The sequence below is a fragment of the Lithobates pipiens genome, unplaced genomic scaffold (assembly GCF_037356315.1).
Source record: "Lithobates pipiens isolate NorthernLeopardFrog02 unplaced genomic scaffold, aLitPip1_a1.2 Scaffold_1, whole genome shotgun sequence".
Lineage (NCBI taxonomy): Eukaryota > Metazoa > Chordata > Amphibia > Anura > Ranidae > Lithobates > Lithobates pipiens.
This window is the reverse complement of record NW_027507685.1, coordinates 203,974,454-203,996,703: the sequence shown is the minus strand read 5'-3', so window position 1 is coordinate 203,996,703 and position 22,250 is coordinate 203,974,454. Positions and strand designations below refer to the sequence as shown.

Sequence of the window (22,250 nt, the reverse complement as noted above, 5' to 3'; positions counted from 1 at the left end):
GTGTCTGTGTAAAGCCAATCCTTCGACCACTTGATACTCACCTCTACAGCACTGCCACACTACCCTATCCTGCATCACAGTCACTGCCAAAATATCAGGTGTTAGCTGTTGTCAGAACTCAAAGGGAGCAATGATGTCACCTGAGGCTCAAGCATTGCATCGTGGGAAGAGGTCATATGTTCCCTCATACCCGGAAGTACCGAGTATTTTTCAGTGCCCACCACAGAAGAAGGAACAATGGGAAAACGCTGAAGAGTTGAGTATAAAGTGGTCAGGAGTGTACTTTATAAACATTTTACCATTACTGGGCAAGTACTTTATCTCTGTAAAGGGTTAGTTCACCATTTCACAAAATTTACCCCTACGCCCTTCCCAACTCCTCCTGGTCCCCACTGTACTTACAGTACCTCCGTGGATGATGAACTGTCAATGCTCACACAGCCGCTGCAGCAGTCCAGGGATTTGAAATCCCCACTCTTCGCCTTCTTCATTCTGCAGAGCTTCCAGGATGCATCTGCGCTTTTATATTTTTCTGAAAAGGTGAACTTACACTTTAAGGTTAAACAAATTTATATTTCCTGGGAATGGAAAGGTTTATTTTAAGTATGTTTTTTTTCATGTTATATAGTGTCACATAATAACATTTCCAATCTTTCACAGTCACAGCCTCTGCAGCGCCTGTCGTTCCATGACGAGGAAGAGCTGGAGAGCATCAACCCTTGCAAAGACCTGTGGGTGTCAAAGGGGTACGAAGATTACAGGCGTGCGGCTCTTCAGCGGCCTGAGCAGCCCAAGTCTGACCTGCGCGTCCACTTCCAAAAAGCCAGCGGGAGCAAAGCCAAGGATAGGCATTTTCCAGCAGTGGTGGGCACAACGACAGCGGAAAGTGAGGGGCCTTTGAAGGACCCTAGAGCCTCTCCTTCCTGTAGGATTCATGGCACTCCATCTCCTAAGTCTAAAGAACACTCTCACATGGCAGGAGAGGAGGACACAGCCACTGCCCGCTGCGTGTATTGCAGGGACGTGTTCAGCAGCGAAGAAAATGGTAGAGGGCAGTGCCAGGACGCTCCAGACCCCATAGGGCGTTGTGTCTACCAGCTTTCCTGCATGTGGTGTGCTGAGAGCTTACTGTACCACTGCATGTCAGACTCAGAAGGCGAGTATTCGGACCCCTGCTCCTGCGACCCAGGGCACCCCCACTTTTGCATACGCTGGGCTGCCCTGGTAGCCTTGTCCCTCGTGGTCCCCTGCATGTGCTGCTACATCCCACTACGGGCATGCCACTGGTGCGGGGAACACTGTGGCTGCTGTGGGGGTAAGCATAAGGCAGTGCGGTGAGGGGAGGAGAACAGGGTGCAAGGAGGAAAATTTAATGTTCTGTCTCTAACCTCCTGAGAGCCAGCAACTATGTATATGGTGAGATCTGCCGCCATGTTTGTGAGTGCGCAGGTCTTGCGTCTGGCCGGAGATTTGTGTTTTATTCAGACAGGCTGCAAAGGCAATGACCTACCAAATAGAGGCAGGAGAGAATTCTGTTAAACGGTAGTTACAGCAATTACAATTCAGCCTAACAATATACCAGTCTGTTATTTATTACAGGTCGGGGTTTAGATTCCAAAGAAGACCAAAATGAGATAAGGTCAGTTTGGAACTCACTGGGACTAATTTAGGAAAACTGGAGTAAAATTGGAGATGATGACCAAAGAGGCCAATACAATACACTTGGGCTGAGTTATGAAAAGAGGAAACGTTGGCTACAGCAACCAATCTGGTTTCACCTGTCAGATCAAAACCTAACTACAGACAAAACACTGGAAAATGTTAGGTCATCTTACAGGTCTTTCAAGCTGGCCTAATTGAGGAAATCCCCCTTACTTCATGTCCTAGTAACAAAACGTCAATAAGTGAGGGGAAATCCCTCCAAGTGGAAAAACAGATCCCAATAAAAAAAATCTAAAACTGGTTTAAACACTTCCTAACTCAACCCAGAAGTAATAATTTGTACCAAGTAGGAAAAGAATAGAAAAACTGTGGAAAACAGCTCAATTATTCTCTGTTAAAGTTTTAACAATTAGGTCCCATTGCTCATTTGAAAGATAAAAAGTTACTGCTTGCTATGGACAGCAGCTCCACTTTTGCTCCAGTTTTAATGAATCAGCCCCAAATTCCAGAAAGCTGCATCTTAGAAGGAGGTTTGAGGCTTGGTTGGTTTCCATTGTCTCTAAGAGGAATTCATTTGGCTGATATATTTATTTTACCTACTACTTGATTGTTGTAATACTTTTATGTTGTAATTTCTTGGTTAATATATACCTAACAATGGTTCTACAAAATCAAAGCACTTGAAGATCAGCCCGATTTGCCCCAAGCTCCATCCATTTTGCCCAAGATACCCATATATGGGCATACCACACTTATTTTTCCTAAACCTCAAAAAATTTGTACTCAAATCGGGACAGTTGTAAGGTATGTTTAACATTCAGAACTAGGCCAAAATGATATATTTTGCCATTGAAAGGGTATAATTTATTTCAGTACTATGTTATGTAATTAATGTAAAATAGTTATAATGTCAGATTAATACTTTTTTTATTCCCAACTTTATTTATTATAGTTCAATCAGTCTCACCCCATCATATTGCAATTCATGACACAGACACAGTGACCTTTATTTAATAAGGCCAAAGAGCAGTATACAGAAGCCCAAGCATCCAATCAGAAATAATCGTTTCACTAGCATTGCTACACTAAGTTGTTGGAACCTAAATGTCTAAATAATTGCCATAGTCTATTGTACATCACTGCTGTTTTCACCACTTGAGGAATGTTATCCGGCAGTGCAGAGGTCGTCAATTATGTACAATGGATATTTGCTCACAGCAACCGATGAGAGTTCAGTTTACAGTGGTCAGATTGGAGAATGATAAATTCTGATTGGTCGCTATAGGTTATTGCACTTTGCTCAGTACTTTTGTCCTTATTAAATAAGCCCCTGTATTAATAAACAAACCTTGTTGAGGTACAGAGCTCCATAATGGATTAGTATAGTTGATAGACATCTCAGAGCCTGGGAAACTATATCTACAATGATTGCAGCTGAACTATGTTTGGATATTTCAACTAGTAACAGTAAATTTGAAGTCAGAAAACAGACAATACTATGACTCTAGGAAGGTCATGAAAGCAATCTGATTTAGACATCAAAGTAATCGCTTATAAGATTACTCCACCCTAGTATTTTAGCTGGACTTTTTTTTAACACTAGCATACCTGTAACAGCTTTCATTGCTCCCTCAATGCCCAAATGCCAGGTTATTCTAATTTCCAGGAAGAGTCAAAGCTTGGTTGCTTCTGCCACCCCTATATGATCTTATTGACCCCATCACTTTGATGGGCTTCTTCTCTGGACAAGAAAAATGTGTGTTTTGGAGGGGTGGTTGTGGTAAAACTCTGTCACTGCCTGAAAGTGCAGAATGCCCAGCATTTGGACATATAGGTGGCAATAAAAGGTGCTTGATAGCTGTACCTGCAGGGAGCTTTTTTTAAAGTGACAGATCTTTTTAAATCTTAAGGGAACACCTGTAGCAAGAGTATCTAACTTTTTCCTTCATGGAATCTTGCAAACGTCTAAACTCCATTCGAGAGATCTTGACATGAAGTAATTGAGATTATAAAGACCATTGGGCCTTACTTGAATGAAGAACTGTTTGTATTGCTCATGTCAACCAGTCAGATCCTCCCTTTCATTTATGAAAACAATTTGTAATAAAGAGGACCTTGCACTACGATCACATAAAAACACTAGCTATTAATAAAGTAGCATTTCAGCTTAATATTATCATGTTCCAGATTTACTAGTGTCACTGTCCAGGGCACAAATGGCCTGCATTCTCTCTGCGTGCATTCTGAAGCTGCCATACTTGCCTTTAGAGAGAGAGACTACTTCCCAGGTTTATCTTCCCCCTCACTGCCTCTGAAGATATCTGGGCTGGTTAGGATGGAATTTGCTGACATCACATATCACATGACCAGCAATCCCATCTAAACCATGTTAATAGCTTGGTGCAGTGCCATGCCAGGTCTCAAACAGCAAAGTGCCAGACATTTTACTGCAGAACATAAAACATGTAAAGTTTTACACAAACGTGCACTTATGTACTTTACAAAGCTAGGGGAGTAATGCCGATTTACAGTCAAAATGTATTTGTTTTTCATAGAAGGGCCACTTTCAATACTATTTGCAAAATCAATGATTTCCCCTTACAACTTACAAAATCTTGTCAGTTGGATCTGCACTTTAAATTGAAGGTAAAGTTAAAAAGTAGGTGATTCTAGCCTTTTAAATGTTATCGTTTGTGAAATTGAACTCCCATGTTATACATAATGTTGTCCAGGAGCTTGCAGGTACCGCAATGGGGCCTAACAGATGCCCAAGAATGGAGTTAAACATTAGAGTTCATGTACTTAGAGCCTCTATAACTAGAAAAGTGAATATGGTTGGATCTGAAGATTTCAAAACATTGCAGTGTAAAGAAAATCTTAGTTTATGGTTGGCCGGATGATGGTCAGACAATCCTTGGCTAAGTCCTATTGGACAGAACCACCCATACACCCATTAATTCCCATTGGTGCCCTTGTATCCCAATTCTGTTCTTTGGTGTCCTCTGTATTCTTTTACATGTGCATTTATGCCAGTGACTGGTTGAGAACACGTTTCAAGGATAAAAATGTTTAACTAAAACAGCTATACAGAGGAAGCCAAATGGAATTTTTATAATAAAAAGAAAGGATCCAAAACGTGTTACTTTATTATAGCTGTTTAAAAATTAAAAAAAATCATGCACTTGATGTGACAGACAATGAAGGATGGGAGAGTTCTATGACTTTTTATGCCAGAGACAATGGTAATAATTGATAAAGTATTAAAATGACTGAGTTTATACCTGAGACCTAAATGATTTGTTAAATTGAGTACCAATTCATGAGTTTGTTCTGTATGAGTTTTGTGAATTTAACAGACTGTTCTTTACTAAGTAGCACAATGCAATTAGAATGATTGTGCAGTTACACATGGCAGCCAATTACAGCAGTTTAATGTACTGCCTTCCCAGTCAGTGCTTGTCTTGCTATCAGTAAAATTCATCAGTACAGTTTAGGGTTTTAGCAAATCATAAATATATGAAAAGGATATCAGACCTGTACAGTCTAATATGTGCTATTTTAAGTCCATTAAAACCCAAAACCAAACATTTAATATATTGCAATTTACCAATCCTTCAATGTGTTGGCTGCATTTGTTTTTTTTGTTTTTAGGCTTTCTTCCCTCTGTTTTCACCTGGTGATCTGGCCAGTAACCACGTCCTGTATTAGAGTGCTTCCACTTTGGAGGAAGGACCAACAGGGACACCTTTTGGACAGCAGAATTGTTAATCTGGGGGGTCGGGTGTATTAGATAGACTAGCAGATTTACATACACTAACAAATTGAAGACAAGCTCCAGCTAACAATTTTTAAGTCGATACAGCAACAGTATTTATTTATTTATTTTTTGGCTAAAGGTTTTACATAAATTAAAAAATGGATCATTGTAAGCACCCCTGTCAGAGCTAAATGATTTGTCTCAACCCTCCAACTGCTATATCTGCAGGGCAGTTTGTTCTGTTGAAAAAATAACAGGCTTACTAGCTGGATTACCAGGTAAAAATAAGGGAAAGAAAGCCTACAAAAAGAAAACAAATGCAGCCATCAAATCTCAAAATGAATAATCTGCAGCATAATAAATGTTTGCTTTTGGGTTTAATACTGCTTTAAAGTGGAAGTGAATCCATAGATTAACCCATTTAAAAAACCGTTACATTTCCGGCATGTGTCAGGAATGCAACTGTCACATTGGTTGTGCTCTCCACCAAATTGTTAAACCATCCAATGGCTGGTGTCATAACTAATCACATTTACAGCATCATGGCAGTTGAAGATCAAACAGAGGCCAAGATGGCGGCTTTCGTGGCTGAAAGCGATGGAAGGGTTTACTTCCACTTTAAAGTGACTGTGTGCTTTGTCCATGTAGAACAAAATAACACTAATGCCCATACACATGGTCGGATCTTCCGACGGAAAATGTTGGATGGGAGCTTTTTGTCGGAAATTCTGACCGTGTGTAGGCTCCATTGGACTTTTTCCATCGAAATTTCCATCACACAAAATTTGAGATCTGGATCTTAAATTTTCTGACAACAAAATCCGTTGTCGGAAACACAATTCCGACACACAAAGTTCCACGCATGCTCGAAATCAAGCAGAAGAGCCGCATTGGCTATTGAACTTAATTTTTCTCGGCTTGTCGTATGTGTTGTACGTCACCGCGTTCTTGACATTTGCAATTTCAAACCAACTTCGTGTGACCGTGTGTATGCAAGACAAGTTTGAGCCAACATCTGTCGGAAAAAATCCAGGGATTTTGTTGTCAGAATGTCCGATCGTGTGTATGGGGCAATATAGTAATTTCCTCCCTCCTCCGCAATATATACCCACCACTTTATTTAGCTGCCAGAAGAGAAAAAAACGCACTTTCCAGTATAGAATAGCATGGGACTCCTTCCCCTTCTCCCTCAGGACTGTGCTGGTGCTTACTGATTGGCCCTGCAGTGCCTCATGGGGGTGGGGAAAAAAAATCCTGACCCTGGGCAAGGCCTGGTTCTGTTGGTTAAGTAAAGGTGAGTATGTGCTGCTGGGAAGAAGAGTAAAATAAGGGACCCGGTTGCTTAGCCCTGCATGGGCATACCTCCCAACATTTTGAGATGGGATTGAGGGACATCTACTAGCAAAACTATGAAGGCATAGGACACGCCCCCTGTCACACCCACTTAAAGGAGAATTCACCGGGGGAAAAAAACACAAGGGCTTTTTTTTACCACTATTCCTTTATTGAAATTTAATGAAAGGTGTAGCACTGAGAAAAACTTTTTGAAAGATAAAAAGTGCATTTTATATAAAACTATATAGATCAGACCAAAATGAGGGACAAATGAGGAGGAATGAGGGACAGAGGGACATTGCTCCAAATCAGGGACAGTCCCTCGAAATCAAGGACAGTTGGGAGCTATACATGGGCACTGCAAAGGATAATTTTATTGAAATATGCTTACTGCATTGCTTACTAGTTATGATTTTTCTTCATGGACGTAATGATACACATTTAAAGCTGAAATCTAGGCAAACAGTTACAGTAAATACACAATTGAACCACATACTGTATAGTATACATCAACTGTTTTCATTGCCAAGATTTTTAATTCTGTATAGCTAGTCTTGTGATCCATACACAAAACTAGCTAAACAGAATTCAAAATGTGTTAGTTAAAGAAAATAGGAGTCTTCTTTGGGAGGTAATGAAGTTCACAGGTAGGAGGTCCTGGATCTGCACAAACTGTATTTAAGTAATGCAGCCTGGTTCAGGACATTCCCTGGCCTGTTGAACAAGGAAGGAGCAGCAGCAAACCATTGATCATCCCTGCGTCCCTCATACAGGCATGTTCACAGACCTGGATTGATACCAATAGAACCTGATCGGCTCAGAATGCTGTTCCCCTCTCCAAGTCTGAGCACCATCGTGCAGGGGATTACAGGAAGTCAATATCAAGTCAGATTCCGGTAATTACACTAGTTGCATCTTAAAATACATTTAACGATTGTTAATTAATACATATCTGATATTTTATTTATTTATTTACTGTATATGCCAGGCGTTTAGCTTTAATCCTGCTGTGCCCTATGTAATAATGTACCGAATGATTACTGAATAATAAGATACAATTTTGTTTTATATCTACCTGGCATTTGGCATTGAGAACACCAAGGCCCCTTGATGTATCCCCTTCTGAATGAATGCCTGGGGATCTCCTGGTTTAAAGTGTAATTGCATCTTTGGTTGAAGCTCCCCCTACCTGCAGCATGCCTTGCAAGACTTTTGTTCACCTACTGTATCTAAATTCAGCAGTATATTGCCTACAAGGTTGCAGAGCTGCTTGTCAAAATCTTCTGAGCCAGGCCCATGCATATACTCCCTATTCTATCCAGTAGAGAATCCTCTTAAATAAAGCGTATGTGCTAGCCTGGCTATGAGAAGTTTGATACATGGCTTGATAGTTTTAGTGGCAATATCTTGGTGGGTCGGGACAAAGCTGCAGATACATTGTAATGCTAATATTTCCTTCACATGTTTTTCAGTGATGCTCTAGGCTACATGTTGCAGAGGTTTCATGAGACCCCACAGCCACATCCTACCATGTTTTCTGTGCCAAACAGACCACATTTGCTACTTATTTTTTATTATTTAAAAAGTTTAATATATTTTTGACAAACAGTTATTCATTAGAGGGTACTAGAAACAAATGCACTCACATCAAGGGGTGGTTCGAGTGTAGTGGACCATACCAGAAGTACTTGGTAAAGACCAGCTTTCATAAATGGGTACATGCATTCATAAAATGGAGAAATGCAAATTTAGTGTAGTCAGAAAAGAAAAATACTGATTAGTATGGGTTGTAGCACTATGCTCTTAGCTCCTTGCCTTACTATAAAAGGACCATTGTATTACATTAACTTTAATGCAATTCCTTTGACATGCTGAGTATCCTTGGTGTATTTTAAGAAACTCATATTGCCCTCAAATAATGTAAAGTATAAGGCTACAGCTCTATTCTAGGTACTCTTAAGTATTGTACCTTTGCCTTTACTCTGACAGCTTGCTGCTGAAAACCGCCAAGGTTTTCACAAGTACTGCAATATGGCCTTTCTGAAAATCAGTATATGCATAGGCCCCAAGCATGGCATATCTTGATCACTCAAGCACTGGAAACTGCATTATGGCAGGCAGAAGAGGGTGCACCTATGCTCCACAAACCTGGAGGTTCTGGTCCTCTAGGGCAAAAAATATTGGCTGACACGAAAGTGGTCCCTTGTACCAAAAAGGTTGGGGACTACTGATCTAGGGAGAAGCTACATCTGTGGACTGGGGGGTTGGGGCAAGCTGTCAGAGTAACCTTATGTTGCCTGCTGTTTAAAGTGGTTGTAAAGCGTCATTCTATGCATTAAGGTAAAAAACCTTCTCTGCTGCAGTATCCCCCCAGCCCCCCTTATTCTTTGAGCCTGATCCAATCCAGCGGCGTGCATGAGAGTAGCGGCTCTTGCCGCTGTCTCCCTCCTTGTTGGGCAGATTGATAGCAGCGAGAGCTATTGTTAACCAACTCCAGTGACAAAGGAGTGGGGCTGAGTCCCCCTGTATGTGTCAAGGCATTGGGGCTTGGGAGCGAGTAAACATAAATGCCCCCATGGGAAGCAGCTTCTGGACAGATAGGAGGAGCCAGAAGCACCGGATCAATTATGATCAATTTTATTAATCAAAATATAACAACATTAAAATGGTACCACAAACAATTCCACACTTAAAATCAAACGAAATCTCCATCCACTCCACATTTGCAATGCATCAATTCTACTTAGACCCACTGGAAATAATCATATGAAATGTAATTTCCCACACTCATTTAAAGAAAATGCAAAGACCTAACCATATAGTCCGCGCTAGACATAAATTAGCTGTAATGTCTATTTAGTTTCTTGTAGATAGCATACGTTCCAAACACAGGCACATATCAGATCCGTGCCTGACTGGTTTTTCGCCGATCCTCATTGGCTGCATCAGAGGCTTAGCATAGAGTTGGCTTAGAGTTGGAGATCTAACTCTATGCTAAGCCTCTAATGCAGCAGACGGGGCTCAGCGAAACCGGTCAGGTACGTATCTGATCCATCCACCTCCAATCCCTGACCCACATGAGATTCTTCTAAAGTTGGAAAAAAACTTATATTGGATGATTTCTATATGGACTAAGGATTACTTTATGGATAATGAAATTCGATAAGTATACTATACCATTGGATTTACAATCTCTGTGTTTGGAACTTATGCTATCTACAAGGAACTAAGTACACTTTATAGCTAATTCATGCTTAGCACAGACTATATGGTTAGGTCTTTGCTGTTAGACCATTTATTTGGATTTGATGTGGCAGTGCGAGGGAGGTTTTAGGCCTAAAATTGGGGGACAACTAATAACCCAAAAGAGAATTACTATTCAACAAGCCTGGGTGTGTACCTCCTCTGGACCGCTGCCTGTTTTGCTCTGACCTTCTATTCCTACAACCATATGATGTGTTACAGACTGTAGACATATAGATATAGCTGAAGTTATTCCATACACAGCACAATCTGTGGATGTGAAGTTAATTTTATCCTCATTATCCAAATGATTTTGCCTTGGAATTGATACCAATTCATGAAGAAACGGCCAGATCCTCTAAATTAGTGTGCAAAATTACATTTCATGTGATTATTTCCAGTGGGTCTAAAGAGAACTGATGCATTGCAAATGTGGGGTGGATCGAGATTTTCTTTGATTTTAAGTGTGGATTGATCCAGTGTGCTGGTAGATATTTACATGGACCAGAATTGCAGCTGAACTGGTGAACAGAAACACTCCAGATTCCAGGCTGGAAACTGTGGCCACACATATGTAAACCCAGCCTTACAAGCGCTTTAAATGTAGTCTTGACTTATATTACTTGAGGCTGTCTAAGATTAACTTAAAGGCTAGGTGCACTTGATGGCACCCACTTTGCCATTAAGATCTTACTCTAGTTGTCTAATTTGCCAACAATTTTCTAGCATTTGAATGCAGCAACATCTCATATACTGGGGAGGGGAGGTGTTAAGGTAGCATCTGCAATTTTTTTTTTTTAGCATCTGCAATTTTAAAATTAATTTTAGGATTAGTTACAAAGTAAAAAATACGTTATTAAAGAGGTACCCATTGGTAATAGTTTCTTCACCAAGTAAAGGTGGACAAAAATGGGCCAGTGGGCTGATTGTAAAAAAAACAAGTTCCCCTGTCCACACAAGTGAGGTATATGGAGGTATCCTCCCCACCATGCTATTTTATTCTGACAGAAAAGACTTCTCTGCTGTCAGGATACATTGATCAGCATTGCAACCTAATGGCTGCAGCAGCGGATGGAACATTTTCCAACGTTCCTGTTCAGTAGAAGTTGTTTGTTAGGAATGGCCATACATGGATCGAAATTCAGTCTGTCCCTCCTGAACCAGCCAAATTTCGATCCATCTATGGCCAGCTTTACATTAGTTATTATAGGATAACAGAGTGATTTCAGCATTGTGGCAACATTTTGTATGCCAATACTTCTGGTAAAATCCCTGCTCCAAAACAAGCCAAGCCAATTTTTAGATGGTGAAAACTACCGTAAAAAAAAAAGAAGTGATAGTGCATAGTGGAACGTGTCCACTTTAAGTGTAGAATGCACTTTTTTTCCTGTCTTTTCCAATCAAATCAAAAATTGATTGAATGGTATTTTACAGAGACAGGATTTTCCACAGGATCAATTAATTTGTTTACAGACTTTGATCATAAATTAAGTTGAATTTTAAAAAGTACAGAAGCGTGAGAATTACTGTACAGAAAAATGTAATCTCATGTCAGAATAAACATTTTGAATACATTTATGACTGTGTGGCTAGGACTACACGGGTTATCAAAGTTACTCATCAAAAATGAACTTCAATCAAGCAGGCAAATACATATGAAAATGCATATATGGGAACTGTCTTACCTGTTGAAGAATTTAATTTGTAATTCAGTGAAGCCGGTATTGTGATTCAGGCACCCCTCCTAGACACCACAGTTAGATTACCATCCTACAGAGTACACTCCTGACCTGTTGATTGAACAGAGGAACAACAGCACAGTACTGCACATTGAAGTATCTACATATTCCTTACAAGTGGGAACTGAGATTTAAAACAAGCTCTTACTGATCTCAGTATCGTAGAGCTATTCATCATCAAGGTTCATAGCAAAGGCATTAAAGTAGTTCAAGTGATTCAAAAAGCTCAGCTCCCCTTCTACCACTCCCAGTAGGAAATCAGTAGCTCAGCTACCCCTGCTCTCCCACCAAAGCAACTCAGCTCCACCTCCGAGCAAGGACTTAGCAGCTCATCTCACCTTGTCCCCCTGCCAGCAGTGACTTAGCAGCATCCTAAATTCCAAATCTCTAATTTATACATACAAATAAATTGTAATGCCATTTTTTTTAAGTTTACAAGTTTAAAAAGCCATGTGTATTTTTAATTATTGGTATAAAATGTATACAGTATATACCAAATAAACAATTCTTAAAGGGTGCATCCATGACTCTCAGGTTGCAAAACATGCTGTTTTTTTTTTTTAAAGAGAGGGCCTGACAGCATGCTTGTTGGTAGCCTGTGAACCCTTGACTTTTTAAAATATTCTGTATCTGATTGGGTGGTGTGGAGATGTCCCTACTCTGTTTTAGCAAAACAGCTTCAGAAAGAGTCTGTAAAAAGTTAAAGGGAAATAAAAAAGGTCAATATAAAATATTAATGTATAATATTTAGTTTTTAAAAAGAAATACATTTTTACAAACATTATATTTTGTACTGACTTAACTACAAATTAAAATATATAAAACACTATAAAAATACTGCGTACTACCTAATAATAATAGTGTAAAGAAGGCTGCTCCTTAGCTCCCCTTCATCTGTGAAAGTGTACACATGGAACCATCCCTACTAAAACTGCTAAAAAAAATGGTTCACAAATTGGTTTTAAAATTAGACCTCTGAGGTTATTTTGTAGTCTAACATTGTGAAAGAGCTGCAGTATAAATAAAAACAGAACCCCACTAAGTGCTATTTGCATTTGAACAGAAATTGCAGGAGCGCTACAATGCAATTTACGAAAGCCAAAAATCCTTTTTGTAAAAATAATCTAATTGTTCAGGGGCTCTCCAAACCTTAAATAATTGCCCATGTACAAAAATTAGGACCTTGCCTAGCATGTCATAGCTGAGCAGGTCAGAATCTAAAACAATATAACATTTCCTGCACAGTGATGTAATAGTGGAGATATAGACATATGCAGTATAAGCCTCAAATATCTTAAAGGGTCAGTCCACCCAAAATTTATATCTTAGTTTTTGGTAAATTTTGGAAATCACAGGACAATTTCTTATCTCTCTTATGGAGAAATCTCTGTGTTAGAACTCCTGGATTTGTACACCTGTTGTGGCCATTATAAAGGAGTCCCACTCTTATTTTGGATTTCAAGAACAGAGTTGGAAATGATGGCACATAGATCTCATGGTTAAGTATGTTAAATCTTCAAGAAGATAGGGGCGAATCAGCCCATCAGACTCCACCTATCAATAAATTATTGGGTTTGGGTGCATTCATTCCTTAGAGAGGAAGACCATATTTTAGATGTGTCATTTTCATCAACCAAGCAAAAAAATATCCACCTTGGTAAGATAATAGAGGTATTTTATTTATTTTGGATAGAACATGGCAGGGTTATAACCCCTTTAGATTTTTTTGCCATATGTGTCCCATTGGGGAGATTTCCCATCGCTTTCTGTCCCAAAGCCAAAACAAGATGAGGAAATCTCTTCAAAGTGATTGAAAATCCCTGGTAGTCACCAGGATCAACAAAACTAGTGTCCCCATTGGAGGTTTTCCCCGCTATATTAGGACAAATAGAGTGGGTGAATCTCTGTAACAGCGGCATAGACAACAATATAAACCTGATAGATGTTAGAATACCTCTCTATTCTGTCCAAAACTAAAAAAAATGCCTTTTGTTATACCTTAAACTGTGTACAAGTTCCAACCTGTAAAACAAGATCCGAACTAAGCTAATCATTTATATTAAACCAATCCTTAGATTAAAGCCCAACAGCAGCCAAAATGTTTTATTCTGCTTTGGCTAGAGCAAGGAAGGGTAAGAGGCTCGGTTGTGCGTCTTTGCAACCTGCAGTGACTATAAAGATTTTCTTCTTGTCGGGATAAGAGGTGATGGGAGAGCTCTTTAATGGGAACCCCAACAAAATATGAAAACACATTATCAGTAAAGAGAGGCAAGGTTAGCAATTCTGACAATATTTTTATTGCAAGAAGAAAAAGGCTGCCATTAAAAAAATCAATGTGGCTATAACTTTAGTGTTCCAGACACACAAACTTCGAGACTCAAGACTCAAACATTGTCTCTACAATTAAGCCCAGTCTTTCAGGTCAAAAACGTTAGAAGGAGAGATCCCAGACAGGAACTCTGTGTTTATTTGTAATGAACAATAAAGTTATACCCACTTTGAATTTTGGTGTGTTCATGTCTTTTTCTTATTGGAATCATTGGTTGTTCATGGCATAGGATGAACCCCTAGCTGACTTTTGGCACCTAGTTTGCCTGGAGGATGGCCATATCATTATTGGCTTGTGAGACGTGAACATATCTCTTCATTAATGTTTTTATGGGGTCTGTGCATTTCTATTCCAGGGAAGTGATATCAAATCCCATCATTGGGGTCACACACAAAAATAAAGACTTGGCAAAGATTGTAACTCTTCCGTACTCTATCCGTAACCATAAACACTTTTTGTCTGAAGTTTGACTTTATTTCCACAAAACTAAGTAGTCAAAAGCAGGTGCCTCCAGTTCTGACATCCCCCTAACCTTGCAACCAATAAGGAGGAATCAATTTTAAGGGGCGTGCCAAAGCACTGACTTTCCAAGTAGGAAGTCAGTGTTTGGTTCAGGAGCTCCCAGAGTGTTCTGTAAGATAAGTAAAGGTATGTTCAGGTGCATCCCCACAGCTGCTTTTTTTCCTTGGTTACAGTTGATAGTCTCTAGTGAAAGCACATTATGCCCAGTGACTGGGTCTTATCTGTATTCCCATCGCACACATTCCTGGATCACAAGGCTCATCAGTAATGAGTGCTGTAGCGACTATCAGCTGGATATTGAATACAACAGGGATCAATGTACATATTTGCCAGCACACCATGGATCTTCAAATGTAGTCGAAAGCTTTTATTGCAGAATGATCTCATCACTAAAGAACAAGTGCAATGTTTCAGAGCCACACAGGGGGTCCTCAGAAACAATGCACTGCAGTTGGAACATCTGCATTACTGCTGTGTTCTAATGTAGCCACTTGTGTGAATGTACCCCAATTTTACATTTCTGTTTTTAAAATTCTTTTTTTTTTTTTTTTACTTTTATGAATGGATTTGTGTTTGTTAGCAAATCTATTCACAGTTCTGATCCCTGAAGTGAGTACAGTCTTAAGTCACCATTGTCCTCAGCTTTCTACATTCACATGAATGGGTTAGTTTACCTTCAAACCAATTCATACAACATTAATGGGTCATACATAACATAACCAAAGCCATTCATACCCTCAGAGGCTGCTGTCAGTTCTGGGCAGCACCAGGGACAGTGTTGCCGGCTTTTATATACAGGTACGCTGTTAGCTTGGGACTTGGGTTGTGTTCTTTATCCCCCTCCACCTTCCTGCCAGTGCAGTGCTTCAGTATGTCTGTGAAGACCACCGCCAGCTTGTTAATACAGGAAAGATGCACTGGCAGGAAGGCAAGGAAGAGAGAACACAACCTGCATCCCCTGCCAGCTCTCTCATAACCCACGCTGGGCTGGCAGGAGTAGTCAGCCTCCTGCCAGCCTTGTAACAGAATGAGCTCACCACATGGCATCCCCATCCCTACAGTAGACCACTGCACCACCCAGGGCATCTTCCCCTCCTGCCCACCCCTTGCCCTGCTTGTATCAGAGTTTACTGCACAAGCATTATATTATCAATTTTCATTGTATTCTGTAAAATGCAATTTAGGAGGATTATCATAGGTTTTTTTTGTGTTAAGGAGGCCCCATCACCACCTGCTATACTGACAAGTACACACAGGGAGGGAACCAGTGTTAGCAGTACTTACAGCCCTACCTGCTTTGGCCCTCCTAACAAAAGATATCAGAGATGCAATTCTAGAAATTCTACACTTCTGGAGTGCTAGTAGACTAACTGCAGCCCTACCCCAACAGTGGGTCTGCTGTGAAGCAGCTTCCAATGCCGTCAAACACTAATGACAGACGGGCAAGGGGAGGGCTGCCTGGAAGCCTCTTGATCTGGCACATCTGGTAGTGTCAATTTTTAGAATAGAATTGCAGCACTGATATTTTTCCTTAGGAGTGTCAAAATATTACAACAAGCAGTGCTGTAAGTAGCCTGAAAACAGATCCCCAATTGTTTATTTGTCAGAATAACAGGTGGTGACAGAGTCTCTTTAAAATACCCCTATCCTTTGGCTGTCAGAAGAAGTCAGCTGAAGGGTTGAAATCAGGATTACTTAGCTAAGAAAAAATAAAAATAAAAGCATTTAGTGATAAAAGTACATTTTTAAATCAAAATAACAGTTGTACATCCATGCAATTTTTATTTTTGTAAATGTAAAATTTTGGGGAGAAAATATCAGTTACAAACCCAGGTAAAATAATTCCTTTAGCTTGGTGAATTGACATTTCAAAAAGTAGTAAAACAATTAGGCTGTTACATTTATTTTGTGAAGCTCTGCACAAACTGTTGGTGCTATATAAATCCTAATGACAACAAAAGTAAACGTTGACCAGTCTCCATCCTTTCCAAAACTAGAAACCCTGTCCATTTACCCATTAGGCCACAATGGCCAAAATTTGTTTCTTAAGGGCCGTCTTGGGTGGATGCATTGCGGCGCTGTTCATTTTGTATAGACAAAAACACATGCTTTTCAACCTGGTAACCTGCCAATGTGTTACGGTACATTGCAGGAAACACTTTGTGTGGCCGATTTTTGGGTTGTTAGGGCACGTTGGAAGTCTGTCGGTTTGAATATGCTGCCTTAATGCAACACACGTTGACACATGACATTAACGCACTTCACAGATAACCATTAAAGCCCAACCCACTAAAGCCTCGTACACACGGGCTGAATGCCGTTCTTTTAAACCCGGCCGACTATCTGCCATTGTGGAAAACCAGCAGCCGATCAGCTCTCTCAGCCAATGGCCGTCCCCCTGTCAGAATACAAAAGCTTAGCGGGGGGATCACTCTACTAACATTGAATCGTTAGTACAGCAGCTCTGACTAGAGCTGACAGGTGTTTTTTGTTCAACCCGCTGGGTTAAACGGAAAAATGTAATAGTGTGTACCAGGCTTTACACTACCCTTCTCTTAAGGTACTAACTATAGGAACAGTCCCCTACCACCCCTCACCTGCTGTGCTAACCCTATGTACTGTCCCCTACCACCCTTCACCTACTGTATTAACCCTATGTACTGTCCCCTACCACCCTTCCCCTACTGTACTAACCCTATGTACTGTCCTCTACCACCCTTCACCTACTGTACTAACCCTATGTACTGTTCTCTACCACCCTTCACCTACTGTACTAACCCTAAGTACTGTCCCCTACCACCCTTCACCTACTGTTCTAACCCTATGACTAACCCTATGTACTGTCCCCTCCCATCCTTCCTCTACTGTACTAACCCTATATACGGTCCCTTACCACCCTTCACCTACTGCACCTACTGTACTAACCCTATGAACTGTTCTCTACTACCCTTCCCCTACTGTACTAAACCTATGTATTGTCCCCTCCCATCCTTCCTCTACTATACTAAGCCTATGTACTGTCCTCTACCACTCCTCATCTACTGCACCTACTGTACTAACCCTATGTACTGTCCTCTACTGTCCTTCCCCTACTGTATTAACCCTATGTGGTGTCCCCTAGCACCTTTCCCCTACTGTTCTAACCCTATGTACTGTCCAATATTACCCTTCCTCTACTGTACTAACCCTATGTACTGTCCCCTACTTACCTTTTGTACTGTACTCTAATACACTTCCTCTACTGTACTATCCCTGTCAAAGCTGGGTGTCAGAACCTATACAGGGTTAAAGATGTGACCTCTGCCTTACATGACAATGCTTGACCCTGGTGACGGGCTGCTAAGCCTGAGCACTGTGATGGGGAGGAAATCACATGGGCTGGGTATTTTGCAGATGCTCCAACAATCAACGGGAACAGGGTTGGGACAATGTAGGTGAGAATAGGTTGGTCATGTAGTGGGCTTTAAAGAGATCCTGTTACAACTTTTCCCTAAGCAAAATGGCAGGAGGTATTTAAAAAAATGTATTTTAGGCTTTCCCTAAACTTCTATTATTACATACAATTTTTTTAACTCTTCTTATTGTATTTGCTTACCGTCAAACCTTTTATTAACCAGTTAACTAATTTTAAGGATAAAAGAATTGTGGCAGATTTGTTTGATGAGCATAGTAACCAAACCGATCTCTTTTTTTTTTCCGTCTGGGAGCTGAAACCTTTTCGGTTTTTGAGGATAGTCGCTTCACTTTTGAGTTACTTTCCTTTGTTCTGTTCTCCAATTGAAACAAAACGGTTGCTGAATTAGTGACAAGGCCTCATGATGAAACCGTTAAGGATAGTGCAAGTTTGAAAGCCAAACACTGCGGACAGAGATGCCAATCTGCATCTTACACAACCAACACACACACAAGCCTGTAAAGTTTGCACTAGCTGTGCAGTGTTCTGTATATTGCTGGAATGTTTTATTGCTATTTTGTATCAAACAAAAAAAGGTTGCTATTAAACAATTTTTTTGTGGTTGGAGCAATTTTATTTTTTTATTTTTTGAAACTTTTTTTTTTTTTTTATTCTTTTGTACAGAGGAATGGGAGGCAAAACCACCCCCTATTGTTACCTGTCTTTAACTCCAAGAGGCTTTTTAAAGGGAACTCATTGTCACCTCAGCAGCCATTTTGTGCATTCGGTCAATTTTTAGCTGATCTGTTCACTGACAACGAGTGAAACAATGGAGGCACTCATGCTTTAACATGGCTGCTTGCACCGTGTGTAAAGGACTGGTTTAAATAAAACTACAATATTTAATGGTGCGTAAAATGGGTTGGCTAAAGTTAAATTTTATTAAACCTTGCTATTTATTTCTTTAGGAAAAAAAATGTACATGATATTTTTAAATGTGTTTTATATTTTCCACAAATTCCCGTATTCTGTACTGAAACAGATTGCAAAGTTTAATTGCATTTGATTTTCCATTACAACTTGAAATGTTATACTGATCACAAGTCTTTAAATTTCTTTATTGTAATTCTGCAGATTAAATCACGTCATTCCCTCTGATAGTTCAGTGTTTTGAAATATGGTTAATCATTAAACATGTTTATTTTTTAATGAACAAGAATGTATCTTACCTTGTTAATATTGCTGGTGTGATGAGTGTTATTAGTGACACCTGTGTATGGGGTCAAAGGGATATTTCCCGGAGTACATTAAATGCCACACCTGCCCAGCCCCTTTGCCTGGGCTATTGCACCCAGGGGTGGGAAGGTTAGCCCAATTACATGACCACTGTGATTGCCTTAAAACATTGCAAATCCACAGCACTGCTTCAGACCTGCTCACTGTCTTCAGACACACAGGGTGCCAGCTCAAAAACCGTCTCTGCTCACCATTGAAAGGTACAACTTAATGAAAACCTCACTCCAGTATCTACTGTCTAGGCACTTTTATTCTGCTGTCATCAGTACAACTGCATCCATGATGTCCCAACCCAGGGACTGCCCCTTCACCCAGGAACTGCCCCAACCATGCCGTTGAGATCAAGCCAACCGTGTTGAAATGTATTAAGGAGGGGTCATCCCTGGGAGGGTACCCCATGAATGCTATTGTAACCTGACAGCTGGCATCTGCAGCTGTCAGAATACCCAAACCGAGACTTCAGCTGCCTGGCTGCAGTCACTGTTTGGATGATGTTTTTCCATTTCACAATCAAAGTTTATTGACTTATGCCGCGTACACACGAGCAGACTGTATGGCATACTTAGTTCGTCATACAATCCGACGGACAATCCGTCGTACTTTCCACTGAACGGACTTGACCACACACGGATACACAAACAGTCCGTCGAAAGCTTGCGCGATGACGTGTACAGCACGTACGACGGGACTAGAAATAGGAAGTCCAAGACACAGCAAAGCACCCTTCCGCCGTGTAAATCCTTTCTGGGCATGCGCCATTCTTAGTCCGTCGAACTAGCATACTGACGACCGTACTGTCCGCTGAAACCAAAGTACGACGGACAGAATTTAGAAAAAACCGAAATACTTAGTACGCCGGACTGCACGCTGAAAAAGTCAGCTGAAGCCCACACACGAGCGGATTGTCCGCTGAAATGTGTTTCGACGGACTAAGTACGCCATACAGTCCGCTCGTGTGTACGCGGCATTATGTAGTATCGGTGGGGCCTCCCACGGCTTTAATTTCAGCCAATTCACATGAATTCACTGAATTTCAAGTCATGTTTGGTCTAAAAGGCAAATGAGGTGCCATGTTGTACCTTTTATTTGGTATTTCCTTGTCCCAAGAGTGCCAGTGGCCCTCCCAGAAAACTTGAATTTACATGTTTAGGTAAAATAGGCAACCCTGCACTTGAGTTCCACAATGCACTGGTTTGCTTTAGTGATGTATTTCCATACTTGACAATTTATTATAAGGATACTTGCACCCTTCATTAGATTGATCGTGTAGTTTCATGGTATCATTTGTTACCTTGTACACACAGCCTATAGTAGAGTAAATCTTTACATTCCAGTGTCAGAAATTTCTGTTTGTGTTCAAACACAGCATGACACTGCATGGGATAATTCATGACTCCTGTCTGTAGCCTAAGAACTAACACTTCCTATGAAGAAACAACATACACCACAATCCCTGGGCCTCTCAAGCCAGTGTTCTGCAGGTGAAGGCTTTAGTAATTAGATCTTACACAACCAAATACAGGCAGAGCAATTCCAAGATAGCAAGGGTAACGTGCCACATATTTGTGGCAGTGTTAAATTTTAAGTACTGTTAACTTGCTGCACATTTTCAACGGAAAGCTGTATACTTGCAGAGCACTTGAAGCACAAGTTCTAGTTAACACTTTTCCAAATTCGGCCACAGTGACCCCTGTGGTGGGATGACTATTGCACAACATAACTGAACCAGAACTTGCAGCAGACTTGCAGAATGTTTGCAAAGAAAGTTGATCTGGAGTCATGCAATGTGGACTTGCTGCAATTATGCAACAAACTTGTGAAGCCTGGAAAGTCTAGCAATAGCTTAGCAAGTGATTTTCAAACTTGCAACTCAATTGCTTGCTATCTGGGATTACCAGAGAGATTACCATTGTGGAAGAGATGTGATTTTGTCACATCAGCACTCCCACATTTGTGATGCAACACAGAGGAAATGTTGAGGTGTGGATTGGGCGGTGCATCATCTGGAAGTTCCATGTCTCTTTAGCAAATATGGACAAGCCAATTGAAAGAATACATGGATGTAGGGCAGGGATATGCATTTAGCGGACCTCCAGCTGTTGCAGAACTACAATTCCCATGAAGCATAGTGACAGTGTACCGCTGGAGTACTTCGTTGTAGGGAAGTCTTTCATAATGTGATAGTATGCGATCCATACTAGCACATTATGCTCTTAACTTGCAGTGTGAAGATTTTTTTTTTTTTGTGATTTTTGTGGCACCAGCGCGCATGCGTGGGAGTGACATCATCACGGCTCCAGCCAGTCACAGCACCGGGGCCTCGATACCCGGAAGTCACTCCGGGATAGATGGCGGCATCGGAGGAGGTGAACGAGGGTCGCTTCAGGGGCTTTGATCTCAGGTAAGTTATTCATAATGAGCTGGTATTCTATGAGTACTAGCTCATTATGCCTTTGCCTTGCAGGGTGTATTTTTTTTTCCCTGAGGCTTTACTTCCTCTTTAAAACTTTCTGGGACTCCATTGGTGAGATCCCGTCCAACATACAGTACACTATATGGCCACATGTGCATCACCCCTATGTATTGGACTTGGACATCTTATTCCAAAACAATGACTATTAGTGTGGAGCCACCTCCCCTTTACAATTATAACAGCCTCTACTCTCGTTGGAACAAATTTTCCAAAATTTTGGAGTCTCATTTTTTTTCCATTTATCCCAATGATCATTTGTGAGGCCAGGTATGAGAAGACCTGGCTCACAGTCAGCATTCCAATTATTATTTCCAAAGGTGTTCTGTAGAGTTAAACTGGCCACTGGTGTTTTCACACATCAAGCACATAAAACCATAACTTATTGGAGCTGGCTTTGTGTAGTCATGATGGATCAAAAAATAACCTTTCCCAAATTGTTGCTGCAAGGTTGGAAGCACACAATTGTCTAACATATCTTTGTATGCTGTGGCATTAACAGT

At 40.6% G+C, this 22,250-nt stretch overlaps 1 protein-coding gene across 2 annotated transcripts in view; it reads left to right on the top strand.

Moving 5' to 3' along the window:
* The window catches only part of LOC143982196 (sprouty-related, EVH1 domain-containing protein 2-like), a 107,110-nt gene extending 87,976 nt beyond the window's left edge, over nucleotides 1–19,134 (top strand). For both annotated transcript variants that reach the window (XM_077480706.1, XM_077480712.1), the window contains one exon: nucleotides 661–19,134. In XM_077480706.1, the coding sequence (XP_077336832.1) occupies nucleotides 661–1,338 (678 nt within the window). In that variant the 3' untranslated portion in view covers nucleotides 1,339–19,134. The remainder of the gene's footprint in view (nucleotides 1–660) is intronic.
* The last annotated feature ends 3,116 nt before the right edge of the window (nucleotides 19,135–22,250 follow it).